This window comes from Panthera pardus, unplaced genomic scaffold (assembly GCF_024362965.1).
Source record: "Panthera pardus isolate Hobbes unplaced genomic scaffold, ASM2436296v1 HiC_scaffold_6, whole genome shotgun sequence".
Classification (NCBI taxonomy): Eukaryota; Metazoa; Chordata; class Mammalia; order Carnivora; family Felidae; genus Panthera; species Panthera pardus.
This window is the reverse complement of record NW_026526991.1, coordinates 93870373-93889382: the sequence shown is the minus strand read 5'-3', so window position 1 is coordinate 93889382 and position 19010 is coordinate 93870373. Positions and strand designations below refer to the sequence as shown.

At 40.4% G+C, this 19010-nt stretch overlaps 1 protein-coding gene across 3 annotated transcripts in view; it reads right to left on the bottom strand.

Annotated features, from left to right (window-relative positions):
- The window catches only part of GRIN2B (glutamate ionotropic receptor NMDA type subunit 2B), a 411435-nt gene that overhangs the window by 284941 nt on the left and 107484 nt on the right, over positions 1-19010 (bottom strand). For all 3 annotated transcript variants that reach the window (XM_053894629.1, XM_019452038.2, XM_053894630.1), the window contains one exon: positions 3666-4094. In XM_053894629.1, the coding sequence (XP_053750604.1) occupies positions 3666-4076 (411 nt within the window). In that variant the 5' untranslated portion in view covers positions 4077-4094. The remainder of the gene's footprint in view (positions 1-3665; positions 4095-19010) is intronic.

Here is a 19010-nt window from a genome sequence, read left to right as displayed (position 1 = left end):
CAACTCTACAATACATTCTGGATTATTGTCCCCATTACAACAGGCAAGGGAACCAAGGTTTAGAGTAAGTGGTTAGCAAGTGGTCCAGATTCCCACATCTAGAGGTGGTGGTTAAAACCAGCCCTGACTCCCAATTCTGAGCTTCAAACAGCTCTACTCTTCTAGCTCCAATGCTTCTTTCCGCCATGGTATAAGGTTCATTTCCTCATTGGGAAAGTAGAACCCTCATTCATGTTTCTACTCATTAATTAGCATACGCAAAAAAAAGTGAGTACAAGCTATTGGGCCAGATACTGAACTTGTGCCTCTCTCCACTTTGGTCAAAAATCTTTGTTAACAGTGTTTTCTTCTGTTACGAACTCCTTCCATCAGGGACTTTATTCCTGTAATAGAATCTTCCACAAGAACACCTAATAAGTGGGTCTTATATGCAGCAAGCTAACAACAACAACAAAACTAAGGTAGAAACTGAGATGGCAACTACCCATCTCCTAGAACGGGGAAGCAAAATGGAAAGCTTAGTTATCATCCTTCAGATGGTACCTGTATCTCAGAGACTAGGCCTTAAACGTGGCAAAGCTGTATTTCTTGGTCCCATTTTCAGATGTTTTGTCCTGTGGCCGCACAGTTGATTCATAGTTGTCAAACTCTGTGTCCTCATTCTATGTTTGTAAAATATGGTCATGGTACTTAAAAATAAACTTCTATTTAAAAAAAAAAAAACTGGCCTTAGAATTTGAGATGTTTTATTTTTGAAACTTGCCCCAAAAGCTTGTTTCTCTGAGATCTGGGGGATCTTTCTGTTTGCCTTCATACGAATCCTTTAAGCCAACAAATGGCCCTCTGCACAGCTGCTGGGAATCTTGGCCCCACAGCCCACTCAGCCGTGCTGGTTCCTGCTCTCCCTCCCCTGCAGCTACCAGCCATTTAGGTGCCTGACCCCTTAGGGCTAAGCCTCCAAACCTCCAGCTTCTGTGGCATCAGGACTTCCTTCCTTCTTCCTTTTCCTCTTTCTACTTACCTTTTGGAAATCTTTTCAGGTCAAAAGTCAGTTTGATATTTTTAGGCTATTTTAGGAAATTTCCTAAAAACCACTGCTTCTCCCCCTTTTTTTGGGGGGGGGGGTGGAGAGAGAAAAAAGATAAGATAGAATATTTGTTTGTCGTTCCATGGTAGGGAGGTGACGGGGGTGGGGGAGCATCTCATTACAATCACTTGCCTTCAATACTCCCTTTTACCCCCAGGGGTAGTCACCAGTAGGCCCTCTGTGGACTCAGGTTATACCTAAGGCTATACCATGTCATCTCTTCCTTACTGCTCTCCTCTGGTCAGATCCCAGTATCGCCATTATGAATGAAGTGGTGGGTTACTTTTAGTCAGGTAACACCTACCACAGCGCTGTATAATGGAGAAGTAAAGAATGGGAAGGTATGCGAGACCTTGACTAGACTCTCCATTTTCTTGAAAGACAACAGAGCACATGGACTTTGGAGCCAGCAACCCATGTTAAAGTCCTGGCTGCCACTTACTGGCTACATCATTTCGGCTATGCTTTTTAATCTCTCAGGGCCTCAGTCTCCCCAACTGTCAAATGGAGATAAATAATATGACTTAGCTCACTGAGTTGTTAAGAGTATTAAATACGATAATGCCCGCAAAGAGCTGTGTGCTCAAGCAGATGGTAAACACTAAAGCACCTAGAACCAATCAATGGACAAAAGAGCCAAGTCTTTGCGTCTTACCTCATATTATTATATCTTTATTATGCATTTGTAAGAGATACAACAGAGAAGCAGCTGAGCAGTGTAGCCAGTAACCTCTTCTAGTGGGGCAGGGGCAGGTTATTATGAAATAACGCATTTGTAAGAGATACAACAGAGAAGCAGCTGAGCAGTGTAGCCAGTAACCTCTTCTAGTGGGGCAGGGGCAGGTTATTATGAAATAACGTAAGTTGCACAATAGCCTGAATAACAACAACAACAACAAACTATTTTCATTTGTCGTGCTCTCAAGATAAGTATACACTTATTTATGACTCAAAAATTTGGCTCATCCATCTTGGCATTCTTTCAGTGCAATACCATGCCCTCAAAATACCACTCCTAAAATATAATCAGCGGAGGAAAATGATGTTAAAAACGTCTACCTGAAGCAAAAGCTCAAAGGGTTGGTAACAGTTAGTCTACATTTTCCATTCTGCTTAAGTTTATCCCACTGCCCTTAGCATGGGTTTCCGGTGCCAGAATGTGTTTTCTAATATCTCTTCCTGTGCCCATGTGAATGGAACAATACCTTTCTCATATGCAGCTGAGGTCCCTCCACCTAGTACTTCATTCAACTTGACCTTTCCTAGACTGAATGAAGGAAGCTCCAAAACAGAAGTGAGTCATCTCTGCCTGCCGACAGATGGCAGTAATGATCGCGCACGGTTGTTTTAGCCTGCTAAACCCTGCACTGTGGTGGTTCTTGGCATGCTTGTGGTGTCTGTGCTAGCTTTTGGGGTGTTTACAAACATCATTAACCCCACAGCATGTCTTTTAAGTACGAAACGAAAGACGGTTTCAAAAGTAATGATAAGAAGTGGAAGATGACAATGCAAAGATAGGGACCCTTTAAAAAACCCAACGTGATGGAAAACAATAAAAATTGCACTGGGGGTGAAATGAATCATTCTAAGATATGAATAACCGCGAAGGGCAATACATATGTGAGAAGGGCTGTCCCTAAGCAATGAGCTGTAATCAATAAAGCAAGGGAACATATCTGAGTAAGTGGAAAATGTCAAAACAAAACATAACCACAAAGAAAACACTTTGTGCAATTAAAGAATAGGCATCAGTGTCCGATGATAATTAACTTGTCATAGAACAATTAATCTAATGTTAATGTACAAGAGTCTACTATTTATTTGAGGCCTTAAAGCTGAGGTGCTCAACCTTAACCACACACTAGAATCACACGGGAAGCTTTTGAGACTCCGGACGCCCAGGCTGCATCTGGGCGGTTCAGAATCTCTGGGGGAAGGATTCAGGCATCAGTAGTGTTGAGAGCTCCTCAGTTGATTCCAATGTGCGACCCGGGTTAAGAACCATTGCCTTCAAATCTAAGCATGGAGAAAAGGCAGCTACTACTGGCTCCGTGGATTAAAATCCATTCCAATGTGTAGATCCATGTGTGATATGCACGGACACCTTAGCAAGAAGTACCTCCCCGTGACATCTGTATCTTCAAGGGGACAACTAATCCGCCTGAAGGGATTTTTCTTTTTATAGTCTTAAAGCTGGGCGGGGGGAGAATTTGTGTTACCAAAAAAGAATAGAGCACACCTTATTTTAAAGTTTTGAAGGAGCTATTCATACACATACTTACATATTTGAAGAAAATGTATCACAGAAAGAACTACAAGCTTCAACATCTCTTAGTCATTGCAGTAAATCCATTTGCAAACAAATGGACACACAAACCTGTTCGAAACTACAGAGCTCTAAATACCAGTATCATTTCCTCACTTTCATCTCCAAAGGGAGACACTGATTCCTGATCTATCCACTTACTCCATGCATTCTGGTTACTTTCTTTCATAATCAAGTTTTGCATTCAAACACACACATCATTTAGTTCTCAGTACAACCCCCCAGGTTCTCCTCCCTGACTCCCTCCTTTACCTTATCCGCCATTATCATAGAGGAGCCTCCGTGGATGCCCAGGATGGGGGTGAGTGTCTGGGCTGAAATGAAGTCAAGGATCTGGGCGATGGCCTCCTGATCTGTGTCATCGGCAAACACCACGCCCTGGATCTTCCGGTCGGACATGAGATCACAGATGCGGGTGATGATGCTCTTTGGGTCAGTCTCATTCATGGCTACCAGCTCCACACGGGGTACCACGGAGAGATGGTGGAAATCATCTTTCTCGTGGGCATCCTTGATGGCCACCTCGTCTGAAGTGCCCACGAGGATGACAGCAATGCCAATGCTGGGGGGGCTCTTCTGAGAGCGAGCTCTGCTGCCTGACACGGCCAGGACAGCCAACACCAACCAGAACTTGGGAGAACAGCACTCGGCTCTGGGCTTCATCTTCAACTCGTCGACTCCCTGAAAACACAAAATGAGAGGGGTTAAATTAACGACCCTCCTATGTGACCTCTCTGGGAAGGGGCTGGATACTGCAAGTCAAGGGCCTTATCTCCTTTCACTGATCATCTAACCCAACTCCTATCTTTGAGCCTTGTCCCTGATCTCTCGTGTTTGTTTGCTCAGCAGAATGGAAGGAAAAAAAAAAAACCTTCAAAAGCATCAGAAATCCTTAAGCAAGACAATAAAAGCTATTGCTATAGCCATCAGCAGCAAACAGAGGCAAAAGAGGATGACAGTGGTCCAGGCAGTCATACCAAGGGCACAAATGCAGGAGTCTCCAAGAGGGGGTCCTGCTGCTGCTGCTGTGTGATCCCTGGTACTTCTGCCACAACCCATCTTTGAATTGCTCTTGGGCCAAGGGGATGGCAGAGACTGGGCAAATGAGCAGCAAAATGGACTCAGCAGAGGCTAGCAACAAAACACGGTCTGGGCAAGCTGGCCATATGCAGGGAGCTACAGAAACATAAGGCCCTCTACTTTGTGTTCACCTCAAAGAGAACAAGAGCCTGGAAATTCTTTAGCAACTCTTTTAGTAAATGAATTTTACTACTTAAAAAAACAACAACAGTGGAGAATACTTTTAAAAACATCTTGGGGCACCTGTGTGGCTCAGTCACTTAAACATCTGACTCTTGATTTCAGCTCACGTAATGATCTCACAGTTTGTGAGATCGAGCCCTGCATCAGGCTCAGCACCGTCAGTGAAGAGCCTGCTTAGGATTCTCTCCCTCTCCCTCTCCCTCTCTCTCTCCCTCTCCCTCTCCCTCTCCCTCTCCCTCTTTCTCTGCCTCTCTCTCTCTCTCTCTCTCTCACACACACACACACACACACAAAATAAATAAATAAACAAACAAAAAATCTCAATTGATCCTGACACTCTTCCAGGAGGGAAGTAAGAAAGTAAGTAAGAAAGTAAGAAAAGTAAGAAAGACATTATTTTTCCTATTTTATAGATGTTAAAGGTAAGGCTCAAGCTAAGAAGTCCAAGACTATACCAATTAAGTGAAGCAGACATGAATCCACATCTTCTGGCTTTGAGGCCAATTTGCATTCCATTGCATTATGCCACGCTGTCTCTCACAGTATCAATTACTACAAGGAATAGTTTCATTGTGATTTGTTATACATCAAAGTACGGCGACTTAGACAAATACTGTTGGTATCTGTAGGGTTAGAACCACTTGAGAAAAATTTTCCATGGCATCTTACAGCAGCGACTTCCTTGAGACGACTGGCTCATATTTGAGCATAATTCACCACCTTTTACCTACAACCAACTCGTTCTTGTGCTTCCACATATGGCCCTAAATCTTACACCGTGCACCGGACTGAGGACACAGCTCCCTACCGAGCTTGGACATTTCTCTTTACATTTTGAACCATTCTCCAAGAGGTCTTCTTATTTAAACAGAACTGATCCTGCTTATGTTATTTTGATTTAAGTAATCATTTACTGCACATCTGTTAGACCCTGTGCGCTATGTTAGGCATTTCCTTTTATACAACCTCTTTGGTCCTCATAGAAACTCTATAAACTAGTCATCTTTTATCCCCATTTCTCAAATAGAGAAACTGCAACTCAAAACAATTATGTAATTTTCCCAAGGTCAGTGGTATTATAATGCCAGTGTGCTAGTATGTAAACATGGCATTTTGTTCCTGAGGAAACATTCTACCGACTGCACCCAAAACAAGAACGAGGGATTCTCATTCTCCTACAAAGGTCAAGGATGAAAATGCTACTTAATATCTTCTTGTTTGAAAGAAAAGGCGAGATACTAGGATCTAAAAAGTCTGAGAGTTCAACTAACAAAAAGAAAATAACGAGGATGTTGAAAAGAAAGATAAGGAAGTATTTGGTCTGAACAGACCAACTCCAAAGGGCATTAATGATTTGGGAGTAAGATGCTGGGGACATTTTGTGGCTGGAGAAGCAGAAAATCCATTCTAGTTCTTGGCAGAAAACATTTTGGAACTCGTAATGTTGTAGTCAGCCGTCCACACTGCCAAGAAGGAGACCTGTATTGATTGTCTTGTCTGTCACTTGTGAATAAGACGAGTAGCTCAGTGGTTCACACCTGAGCGTAGTTCGCTCCTGACGGTTTTCTGACAGGTTTCTCCGTGTCCTTGTGGAAACAGGGGAGTGGCTACATGGGCCCTGGAAACCCATGCTGATGAACTGCGTCCAACTTAGCAAGAGATCCAGGGCCCGCATTCCGTCTCCTAAAGCTTAAAGCAAAGCAGTGCTTGCTATACGGAAGTGAGCAGCACTGATCATCCAGAGGAAGACAGATAGCGTTAGCGCCTCAAAAAGCTGTTGACAAAATAATAATTATAATAATAATCTGTTCAATTTCAAAGACCGGTTCTCAAGGAGAACCCAAAGACTGAGAATTTGGCAAAAACAGTGGCTAACTTCATTCCAGTGAGATTCTAATCCTACAGTTACAAATCCCTAAATCAGATTCCTTCGCATTGAAAAGTGGCCCACTCTGCCATGATAGTTTATTAACTTTAATGCACTCTACACTCTCCTACTTTGATGTTTTATTTGCTCTTTTTTTTAAAAAAAATATCTCCTGTGTTCCTCCATTTCTTCTCACACAATATATTACACTTTGTTATGCAATGGCTAGTTGTGACACTGAAAGAATAGAATCTGGCTTTACTGAGAGTCTCTTTTATACTCAGGATAGAGCAGAGCACTTTACAAAGCAATACATTAAGGGAGATACCAGCAACAGACGGACTGGGAGACAAACAAAGAAGCTGCTTTGAATACAAACTCAATTTCACACATTAGAAGGGGGTTAGTTGAAAGCAAGCATGCTGTCCAAGGCAAGCAAATTGCTTTTGCTTTCTTCCACAGACAGGCCAGAGTTAGTCTTGATGCGGCAGCTCTATGCGGCTTTGCACCCAACCTCGCCCCGGCCTCCTGCCATTGGACTTCACTCTCCCTCAGTAGAATGGAGCACTGTTTCCTTTGCGCTCTCCCGAAAGCCTGCATGTACCTATACTTAAATACCCTTAACAGTGTATTACGATTGCACGGTTATGTGACTGCCTATATTAACTAGCTGGTATTCTCCGTGCAGGCGGGGGCCCGTTAGGCTCAGTAAGCATTTATGGAGCACGTACTGCCCAGTAAACATCGTTCTTGGTAGGGGGATGCAACAGACACGGGCTCTCTCCTCCACAGTCTCAAAGAACATACACACAAAGAAGACCTCTTCTCACTTCTGTTTCCATGCCTGGGGTCGAGCAGGGCCTCATATACAATAGGGAAGGACTCGATACATGGTAATCACCTAGTTTCTGCCATTATAAAATTGTCAATATTTGGCCATTGCATACCTATTACAGTAACCTATTTTACATATTATATATTTATAATAACATTTTACCTGTAACTTACCATGTGCCAGACACTTCTATTGCCAGATAATTTTCATGTATTGTTAAATCACATACAAACATTATGTCATAATCTTTCCCTATGTTACAAATAAGGAAACTTCTGAAAAGCTAAGTACATGACAAAGGGCCACATAGCTAATCAGTGGGTGGCATTAAAGTTTGTCTACCCCCAAACCCTTGCTCTTTCCTTTCTGCCTCCTCTTGATATAATAAGAATATATGAATGAATGAATGAATGAATGAATGAATGAAATCTCCAACCAAAACCAAACTGCATTCTAATACCAGTTCCGCATTAACTAAGCACCCTAGGATGGGCATGTCACCTAATCACCGTCACCATTTCCTCGGCAGTGAAATCAGGATATATGCCTAACCTAAATACCTGAAAGAGTTCTTGTGAGGATCAAATGATAGTATGTATATGGAAGTGCTTTGAACACAGTACTCTATAGATGCAAAGGATGTTACCTTTAAGCTTCTACAAAAGTTGTTCAAGGAGACCAGCTATTTGTGAAAGCAAAAAGTCAGCATGTGGGAGGTGGAGTGAGAGAGAGGCAGACCAAGGCTGAGAGGAATATTAAGAGGAGCCTCACAGGGGGCAAGAGATATTAGTTCCCTGACCGATATACCTCCCCGAAGAAGATGCCACATAATGGTCTCAGGGTAGCAGCAAGCCCGGCCGCTGGCTTGCCAGTCAAGTGCAGCAGAATTCCAGAGTCACTCAGGCCAGGGTCACTAATGGGAATCGGGGGAGCCTGGCACCCCCAAATCCTGCTAGGAATTCGGGCACCAGGGTGCACAGCAGAACCAACAGCAAAAGGGCAGGATTGGAGATGTGGCTGTCCACCTCCTGGCCCTCTGCCTCCTTGAAGCGCAAGCTGAGTGGTCACCAGACGTCTAGCAAGCAGAGGACCACAGCAGCCTGAGTTACGCCTACAGCTGGTGCAGGGCAACTATAGCAGGAACCGGTCTCCACTTTGCCCACAGTGACTCCAAGGGAAGACACATTTGAGTGAGGAGCTGTGCCAATTCTGTCCTCAGAGAAAACTGAGTCCTTAGGCAACACCAACAGGAAGGATAAAATGTGATTTAATAAATGATTAACTCAACTTTTTCCAAGCACCATCCTACAACGCAGTCAGGACGCTATTTGGAGTGCACCAGTTAGGGAGGCTGTGATTACAATATGATCGGCAGTGAGAGAAATGAAGATTAAAAGTGCCAGAACTGTGTATCAGGTCCAGTTTCCCAAGCTAGCAATCAAAACAGAAAGCCAGGATACACAGGCCTTAAAATGCATAACATTAGAGAGTAGGGAAACGAGGAGTCTCGTACCATGCAAGTCAAATGAAGTATAAATGAGTATAACCTTTCGGAAGTGGGAATATCTATCGAAATTTTAATATCAAGATAAAATAACAGCCAAATGTGAAAATATTAGAAGTAACAATGAGAGATGTCACATACTGGTACCAAGAAGATACAATCAATAATCATCAGCATATGTGAATCTTAACATCTAGGCTTAACATGTATGAAGCAGTCACTAAAACACCTGGTGAAAAACAGGTAAATCCAAGACCCAAAATACAAACAAAGACATAAATGATAAAAATAAATAAATAAATAAAGCCTATGTAATAAGCCTGTACTCGTTCTAAGATCCAGACATACATGCACAACAGAGAATGCATACTCTTTCTAAGTACATGGAAAATATTACATTTACAAAAATGCCTCAATATAGTCCAAAGAATCAATGTGAAACAATTGCCATTTTTTTATAATGCGACTAAATTACAAATAAGTTTTTAAAGGTAGCTAAAAAAAATTACATATCCAAAAACTTTTTAAAAACTTACTATTAAATAACTCTAAATTTAAGTAAGAAATGATAAGCTAAAAACTAAAAAAATTACATATCCAAAAACTTTTTAAAAACTTACTATTAAATAACTCTAAATTTAAGGAAGAAATGATAAACTAAAAAATTCTTTGAACAAGATAACAATGAAAACACTAAATATCAAAATTTTAGGAGTACAACTAAACACTTTACAGAGAAGCCTATACCCTTAAGCAAATTTATGAGAAAATACAAAATGAAAAATAATTAACTGTAATTAAATTTTCACTTATTGAATTGAACAATTACCTGAGTCAGCCCTAGGGAGAAGTTCAATAATATAGAAAAAGGCATAAATGAATGAAACACAAAGTAAGTAAAAGGAAAAAACAAAACCAAAAGCCGGCCTTTAAAAAGACTACCATAGACAAAGTTCTGACAGGACCAATCACAGAAAAAATAGAGAAAATGCAAATTAAATTAACAATGAAAAAGGGAAAATAACAACATATCCAATGGAAATATTAAAATAATCAAAGTATAGGGGCTCCTAGGTGCCTCAGTCTGTTAAGCATCCGACTCTTGATTTCGGCTCAGGTCATAATCTAACAGTTCATGAGATTGAGCCCTGCATCGGGCTCTGTGCTGAACATAGAGCCTGCTTAAGATTCATTCTCTCTCTCCCTCTCTCTCTCTCTCTCTCTCTGTCCCTCTCACCTGCTCATGCTGTCTCTCAAAAATAAAAAAATAATAAATAAAATAATAAAAGTATATTATGAAAACCAATTGCTTTTAAACTTAATATATAAATATCTAATAAAAACCAAAACAAGGTTCAAGAAAATGTGGAAGATTTGAATATAATAATAACCATTAAAGAAAATAAAATGGTTATCAAAGGCCTCCAGTTCTGATTCACCAAAACCACCCCACCCTTGCACCCCACCTTTGCCAAAATAAAACAGGCACATGTGGTTTTATAGATGAAGCCTGCCAAACTTTTGAGTAAGAAATGGAGAGCCTTGGGGCGCCTAGGTGGTTCAGTTGGTTAAGCGTCCAACTTCGGCTCAGGTCATGATCTCATGGTTCATAGGTTCAAGTCCCGTGTCGGGCTCTGTGCTGACAGCTCAGGGCCTGGAGCCTACTAAGGATTCTGTCTCCCTCTCTCTGTCCCTCCCCCGCTCATGCGCACGTGCTCCCTCTCTCTCTCTCTGTCTCCCAAAAATAAATAAAACATTAAAAAAAATTTTTTTAATTAAGAAAAAAATGGAGAGCCTTGTTCATGCAAGTTGAACAAAATAGAAAAACAAGGGAAGTTTAGTCCTAAATCCAGAAAATCATAGTACAAGAAAAGAATTATCATTGGTCCCTTTTACTTACAAACATAAAAGCAAAAAAAAAAAAAAATTCCTAAACAAAATATTAGCTAAACAAAATAAATAGTATTATATTTTAAAAATAATAATCATCATTATCAAGTATGGCTTATACCAACAACATAAGGATGGCTTAACTTTAGAATATAAATCAAAATAATTTATCACTTTAATGGACTAAGGGAGATATTTACATGAATATCTCAAAAAAATGATGGAAACACACTTAAGGCAAACATCTATTTATGACATAAATGTTAGCATATGTTTTAAAAAAATTCTTTCATAATAGGAAATTAAGAAGACCATCAATCTTTACCTGGTATGATTATATACTAAAAACTCTTTTTTTAAAATTTTTTAAAATGTTTCTTTATTTTAGAGAGAGAGAGAGAGTGCAAGCAGGGGAGGGGCAGAAGAGAGAGGGAGACACAGAATCCGAAGCAGGCTCCAGGCTCTGGGCTGTTAACACAGAGCCCGACGTGGGGCTTGAGTTCACAGACCATGAGATCATGACCTGAGCTGAAGTCAGATGCTTAACCAACTGAGCCACCCAGGCGCCCCTATACTAAAGACTCTTAATCACATTTCTTTTGGCATTGAGAAAAAGGCAAGGTTAGTGCTATTCCTGCTACTGGATATTCTGGTAATAAAGGAGGTCAAGAAAACAAAAATTTTTAAGAATGGGGATGAAACAGGAAAAAAAAAAACTAGCATTATATGAAGATATTAAGATTATCTACATAGAAAATCCAATGGAATTTTAAAACTAGTAGTATTAATATGGGTAGGGTATGATTGATAGATAAATAATACTCTTAGAAAACATCAATAGCTCTCTTTTAACCAACCAGAAAGTATGATAGTCATAACAGCAAAAGCAACTAGAAATTATTTAGGAATTAACTAAGAATACACAAGACCTCTGCAGAGAAAATTTGAAACTCTATGAAAGGGTTATGAAAAAAGGCCTGAACAATGTAATCATATTCCTCATTCATGGATGTGATCACAATATTACAGAGTTCTATTTTCTCCCGAATTAATCTATAACTTCAAGTCAATTCCATCAAAATAACAGTAGGATTTTTTAAGGAATTTTATTAACTTATTCTAAAATGTATATGGAAGATAAAGGTCCGGAAAGAACTAATTTAATTAAACAAGACATCCTTATCTGAGCCAATAATAAAAGTATGCCATGAACTGAGAAGTATGATTAACTCAACTCTGCAGAACAGATCCAAAATAAAAATTTTTAATTAACATAAATTAAATTTAAGTTCCAGGTCAATTTTGAATTTTAAGTTAGACTTTCTAAATTCAAATTTATAGAGCAGAGAAAATGTTGAACCAGAAAGGTACTTTTGACTCAGAATGCTTAGCTTAGGCAATAAATGTGTTCACCAACCATCTGATGCAGTAAGTGTGAGTATTACAGATATCAAACATGTACTACCTAATGCCATTCTGAAATACAAAACTAATATCTCTTTCTAGCAAATGAATTACAATGTTATCTATATATTCAGGGAATTTGGAAACCCAATTTCAATCCCCAAATGCATTTAGGGTCTGCTAAGTATCATCTAAACATCATCTAAATCTGCAGAAATAACACACAAAAGGCATGACTCTTTGATTTCAGTTGACTTAGAACCAAAAACTTCTCTCTGCATTGTTATTCTCTCTGCATTGTTGTTCTCCTCCTTCTCACACTATTACCATCATCCATAGCTCTCTTAGAAGCTTCTGAACCCTATTGCCCCTGCTCTTTCTTCAGAGAGAAACGTGGTAGGAAATCCTGGTAGTCTAGGAGGTGGGGACAGGTGCTGAGACTGCGCCCATGAAACCAGTGATGAAAGAAAAGTCTACCTGGACAACTACAGGCACACTGAATCCGTTTTTAATGTAGTGACCATCATGGCAATAAACAGTGTTTCCTGGTCCTGTTAGGGTATTTACTTATCTAAATACACTCCTGTGCGGAACCAACCCCAAATCCATTCCAACATACCATAGCCACAACAAATATAGAAAATCAAAGAAAACAGAATCTTAGTTAAATTGCTTCTGGGAAAGTGTTTGATCAGAGAAGAGCAGGACAGATGGGAGAGGGAAAAGACACAGGTAAACCCTTGACCCAGCAGATGAACCATCAAGTCCTCCTACATAACGCAGCCAAGAATGCCCTTCCAAAGACTACCAGTCCCTTTGACCCCTACGAGAAGATACCCTTATCACTGCAAAGGGCAAATGTGGCTTTGAATTCCTCGGCAGCAAAATTTTATTTCCTAGGACGTCTAGTGAATAAAAGCGTTTTTGTTCTTATTTGGTCTAAGCAGACCTACCACCTGAGCTCCCTCCTTGTTCTACAACACTTCCAGTGGCTCCATCTAGGCTTTTCTATCCTCAGCAGGTCTTTTCCTGCTTTATGTACAAAGGCAGAAGGATCACTTCTACTGTCACCCAAGTTCTAAACACAAGGGTTGTAGAGATAACTAATAAAGGATTATAAATCACTTTCTGTGTGTGCGTTTTAATAGAAATTTGTAATACAAATGTAGATGACTATCTGTACTCTCACCAGCAACAGTCACTCATGGAGTTTTTCCCTTTAATATTCTGCAAGAGCGGACACCAAAATTGTTCAAAGTTTCTCATCTAACATCTGCACATGGTTCTTAATTATAATTAATTTATAGGCCTCTAAGGACAGTGTGGGCAGCCCTGCTGAAATCCAAACCTTTTGAAACCTGATTCTGATTACTACCATTGGGCAGCAGATTAGGGCAATTGCGTGTATTGGTTTAACAGCAAAATATCATTTTCAAGTGTTAATAAAAATTATTGGCTTGTCACTGACTATAAAGGGGGGGGGATGAGCAGTGAAAATGGGTGATGGATGATAAAAAGAGAAGCACAGGAACAAGGCTGCCAGAAGATCTCAACGGGGAAAGGAGGTCAAAGGAAGATGTCGGGAGGACAACCGTGAGCCAGGGATGGGGCAGGGGCCACGAGACCTGTAGACATTTACCGGGAAAACACTGGTGTTCTCAGATGCAGATAAACAACCTATGCTAAGATCGATCTACCATTTAGGTGTTGAAAAGGCCCTTTCCAAGTCCCCCAAGATAACCTGCTCTGCTGCCTAATGATATTCCAAGCCACCCTCAAAAAAAAACCCGTACTGCTTAAACCCCAGTGCCACCAACCACAAGAGTCGTGCTGTGTTGTGCTGGACAGAGGAAAGCTATGGAGTTGAGAACACATGTTTTACATGTACTCTTAACTTGCTGTGCAGTCCTGGATCAGTTTTCTTTACCTCGCCGGCCCCCATCCCCCTCATCTGTAAAACGTGACATAGTAACTACTTTCACAGGATTACTGTGGAGACTGACTTATCCAACAAGTGTTTACTGAATGTTTTCTAGGTGCCAGGTAATGTGCTTGGAGATGAGATCCAACACTGAATGTGATCCAATCTCCAAGGAGCCTATAGTATAGTGGCCAAGACAGACAAAAAGACAGGAGATTACGGCACGATGTGACAGGAGCTATAACAGAGCAGGCCCTGTGCACCACAGAAGCCCCCCTAATTCTGCCTGAGATCAGGAGGAAACGATACACTGAAATTGCAAAATAACAAAATATTAGTTAGAAGGGTGTTAGGGTGCAGTGAAGAAAGCAAGCTAGTGACGCTTGCCACTGAAATTTACATCCACAGAAATGTGTTAACAATCCCATGGAACTTTGCTTTAAGTGACACTATGCGTGTAGAGTTCATTTCTAGTTCTTCACAGAACTGCACTTAATTCTTATTATTATTCTTGACTTTTTAAGGGCGGTGCTATAAAAATATATTCTCTCTTACTGTTAAAATCTAATTGCATATGCTTTAGAATTTTCTAAGACTGTCCTTTGGATCCCATAAATATGAATTTTGATATAATAACAGCTAACAAAATGATACTGAAATAGTGCAGGGAAAAAGATCTAGAAATCAAAAAGATCTAGAATTGAAATTTGGATCTGACATCTTGTGGGGATGGGGGGCAATAACTTAAATTGTCCAGACTTCATTTTCTTCATTATAAAATGGGGATGATATTCCTTACCTCACAGAGTTGTTGGGAATATTAAACCATCTACTTAAAAGCATCTAGCAAATAGCGGCTACCTAGTATTTATTCATTGAATGTGAATATACTCTGTTTAGATGGAGATAAGGAATTTCTTTTGCCTCGAATTACTTAGTAAAGAGTCAAAGACTCCTTTTCCACCACTCTCTCCAGCTTTAGTACAATTTTTACTGACCTTAGAAATGGGTTGTTTTAAAAAGTTAGCTAACCTCTCCACACTTATGAGAATGGCTCTCTCTCTCTCTCATATATATTACATATATATGTATATGTATGTGTGAATCTACACACACACACACACACATACACACACACACAGATATATATATATATGCACACATACATATATACACACATCTCATATATCAAGTGCTGGCAAGGATGCATAAATTCTGTGGGAATCTCGTACATTTCTGGTGGTTATGAAAATGGTGTACACATTTCAGAAAACTGTTTCTAGGATTTGCATTATGTTTAACAAGTTTACCATAGACCTAGCACTGGCATTCCAAAGTATTTACCTAACTTGAAAATTCTGCTATATAAAACACTGCATGCAACTGTTTACAGAACATATTTTCACAATTGCCAAAAGCTAGAAACCATGTACATATGTTTCAATGGATTAATACATCAAACATAATAATGACAGGACTATACCCAATAATAAAGAGAGCTGGTGGTGCACACAACATGGGTGAATCTCAAACGCAAAATGGTGAATGAATAGAGTCAGTCTTAAAATCTTGCATATGGCATAATTCCATGTATATAACATACTCAAAAACGTAAAACTACATCAGTGGAGAATGTATCAATGGTTGCCATATGTCACACATATTAGGGTTTGGGGAGGGTGTGGCTACAAAAAGGCAGCAAGAGGGAGTTCTGAGGATGTATCCTAATGGTGCTGGTGAATCCAAACTTAAGCGTTTTAAAAATCACAGGCCTGTATATCCCCCCCCCCAAAAAGTGAATTTTACTGTATAGTCAATTAGGAAGTCAAATAATATTATTAAAAGTGTTTTTTAAAAAGCTGGTCTATAAGAAATAACCCAATATCCATTATAAACAATATTTTAAATGGACTTTAAATTCTAGAGCCAGGTAGCACTACTCCCCCTTCTCATCAGTCACCAAATTTTGTGCAAAGTAATATGACAACTTCATCAAAATAGCAATTTATTATCCTTGGAATCCATATTTTCACTCACAGTGATTCTCCCTACATGGAGTATAGGAGAGGCGAACCCAACTCTCCCTACTTTGGCGCTTAAGATACTTTTCTTGCAGACCCTAAGTGAGAGTGAGGATTACATCTACCTTCCTTATCTGTGTACTTAGCAGAGTACCCGGCATATAAGTACCCTTATCTAGTACTTAGCAGAGTGCGCGGCATATGGCAGGTGCTCACTAAACACTTACTGATGACAACCCATGAATGAACCAATGCATAAGTACCTAAGAATACCAATAATGAGTTGCCCCTCTCCATCAACATTGACACATAAACGAAGGCACTGTTCTAGGTCTTTCACTCCCTAAAGGTTATAACATGAAGGAAAATACTGTAAACACCAATATCATTTCTAATTTCTTCATATTATATAGGGATCATTCCTAGGTCGATGTTGCTAGCTAATAACTGATTATGTATCCAAGTGTTTATTTGCACGTGTACATACCGATGTGAATCAACACCTCCACGAGTGATTTATATATATGTGTACAAATTGCCCTCTAACCCTTGGTCTCTGAGTTCTAAGATGGTTCTGCTGATGAAGCCTGGCATCTACACATGATTCAGCATTCACTCCGAGCCTAGGTTTAAACCAAGACGCTGAGGCCATAAAAGACTTCAAAGAGAGCACAGCGGCAAGGCCAGAATCAATAGGGAACAACAGCTATGCCATTTGAGCTGGCCAGTTATTAAGCCAACTCTCAACGCAGTCATATATTCCTTAATATAAAATGCCATTTTTTATTATTGCCATCAATACACACATTTGTTAAGCGCACGACCAATCATAACTGAATTCTGAACTCATTTAAATCCCTCTGATGTTACATGTGGAAGGGAGCATCTATTCAGAGAATTAATCGTAAGTGGAAACAAAACTCTAATTTCACTTGCCCTTCCTCCTCTCTCCCCCCTCCTCTCATATCATGGTGCAAGAATGGTGTAGTAGAGGGACAGGGAACTGAGGATCAGGAAATCTCAGGCCTTAAAAACGATTCTGCCGCCAACAAGCCATGTGACTTAGAATTATTCAACCTCTCTTTCTTTATCAAAGAAAATGGACTGGTTGTTCTCAAAGTCTCTTTTAGCTTTAAAAATCTGAGAATCCCTCCATCTTCCATTTCCTCCTCAAGATCAATTCTCTACTCTTCTCTGCTTTGAGTCCTGGGGGGACAGACCTGTTTGGAGCACATCAATGGGCTTCCTAGTCCTCTGGCTTCCAGTGGGTTTGACCAACAGACAGCACAAGCAGGAGCTCAGGGGAAACAAGAAGACCAATTCTAGGGGTTCCCTCCCAGAGGATCCACTGCGAACTGGCTGTATCACTTGACTAAAGGTCACAGCTTTTCCATCAAATGACCCTCTCCACACGGCTCTCTCCATACAGCACCCCCTCCAGATTCCAGGAACTGCCCCCACTTTCCTCCTTCAGGACTACAGGTATTGGTAACTATACCAAGTTGCTTCCGGCTCCAAGACACTTTACTATTTCTTGTAGTTTCTGGGCACTGCCCACACCTTGGTAAACGGTCCTTCTTCTAAACTCTCTTCAAATTAAACCGATTCAGGCTATCATCTGTTGCCTGCTCTAACCATAAATAATACAGATTCCTCCCGCATTCCACAAAAATGCCTGGGAGCCTCTCTTAGTTTCAAAATGGCAAAAGCAGGACCTGAATTCTACCACCACCCACCACTACATAAAGTACAGCCTCTCCTGGTAAAACTTCCTGCTTATCCTCAGGTCCTGGTTACCAGCTTCATAAGCAGCAACGCTTTCCAAGTGCCTAGCCCTCTGCAAAGAATGCGTAAACATCTGTAGACTGTTTCAAGAGAACGGCCTTCAGAAGCCAACATTTTGAAAATGAGGAATATAAAAAAAAACATCGGGAATCAGAAAAACATACCAAGCAATTATCAGAATGACTACAAAGTACAATCCAGAGAAAGGCAGAGCATTTTCATGAAAGAAAATGTGGTCATTAAATGGGACTTCACACGACTGAAGAAACAAACTGGTTAATGAAGCCCTAACTTCCTTATTTTTTTTTATTTTCTCTTTGATTCGGCTAGACTCTGCTCCAGGAAAAAAATCAGATTTTCGCATTAATTTTCACTGACAAATTACGGGCCAAAGTATAAACAAAGAAATACAGCCACACAAGAAAACACAAAGGTGATATTTCAAGTAAATACATGACAGTTAACTTTGCAACTTTTCCTTAATATGCAGAAATTGAAATAGTGAAAAAGAACAAAGAAAACTATTTGTGAGTTCTTGCTGTAATAATAATATAGTTGCAGTTTGGTCACCCTTCAAATTTTATATTGTTTTTAAAAAGCAAATAGGGGCACCTGGGTGGCTCTGTCAGTTAAGCGTACGACTCTTGATCGTGGCTCAGGTCATGATCTCAAGACTGAGCCGCGTGCTGGGCTCTGTGCTGACATTGTGGAGCCTGCTTGGGATTCTCTCTCCTTCTCTCTCTGCCCCTCCCCCCCTCTCCAAATAAATAAACAAACATTAAAAAAAAAAAAAAGCAATTAGCCACTCTCTCTGAATCCAGCATTTTCACACTGTTGGAGCAGCATGTACATCAGGCCTGAATTACCGTGTCCGCCATCGCCACAGAAACTACAGGGCAGGGACAGCTGGCACAGGCCACACTCCTTCCCCAGCCCAACTGAGGCCAAATGAAGCTCCTCTCTGACTCAACTCGGTTACAAGCTGTGCCAGAATCCACGGGCAGAGATCTGTACATCCAGATACAAGGGATGCACTCAGGGTATCTGTGACTTTCCAATTTTAAACTAGAGTTTGATACATGAGATGATGGATGTTAGGGAAACTTA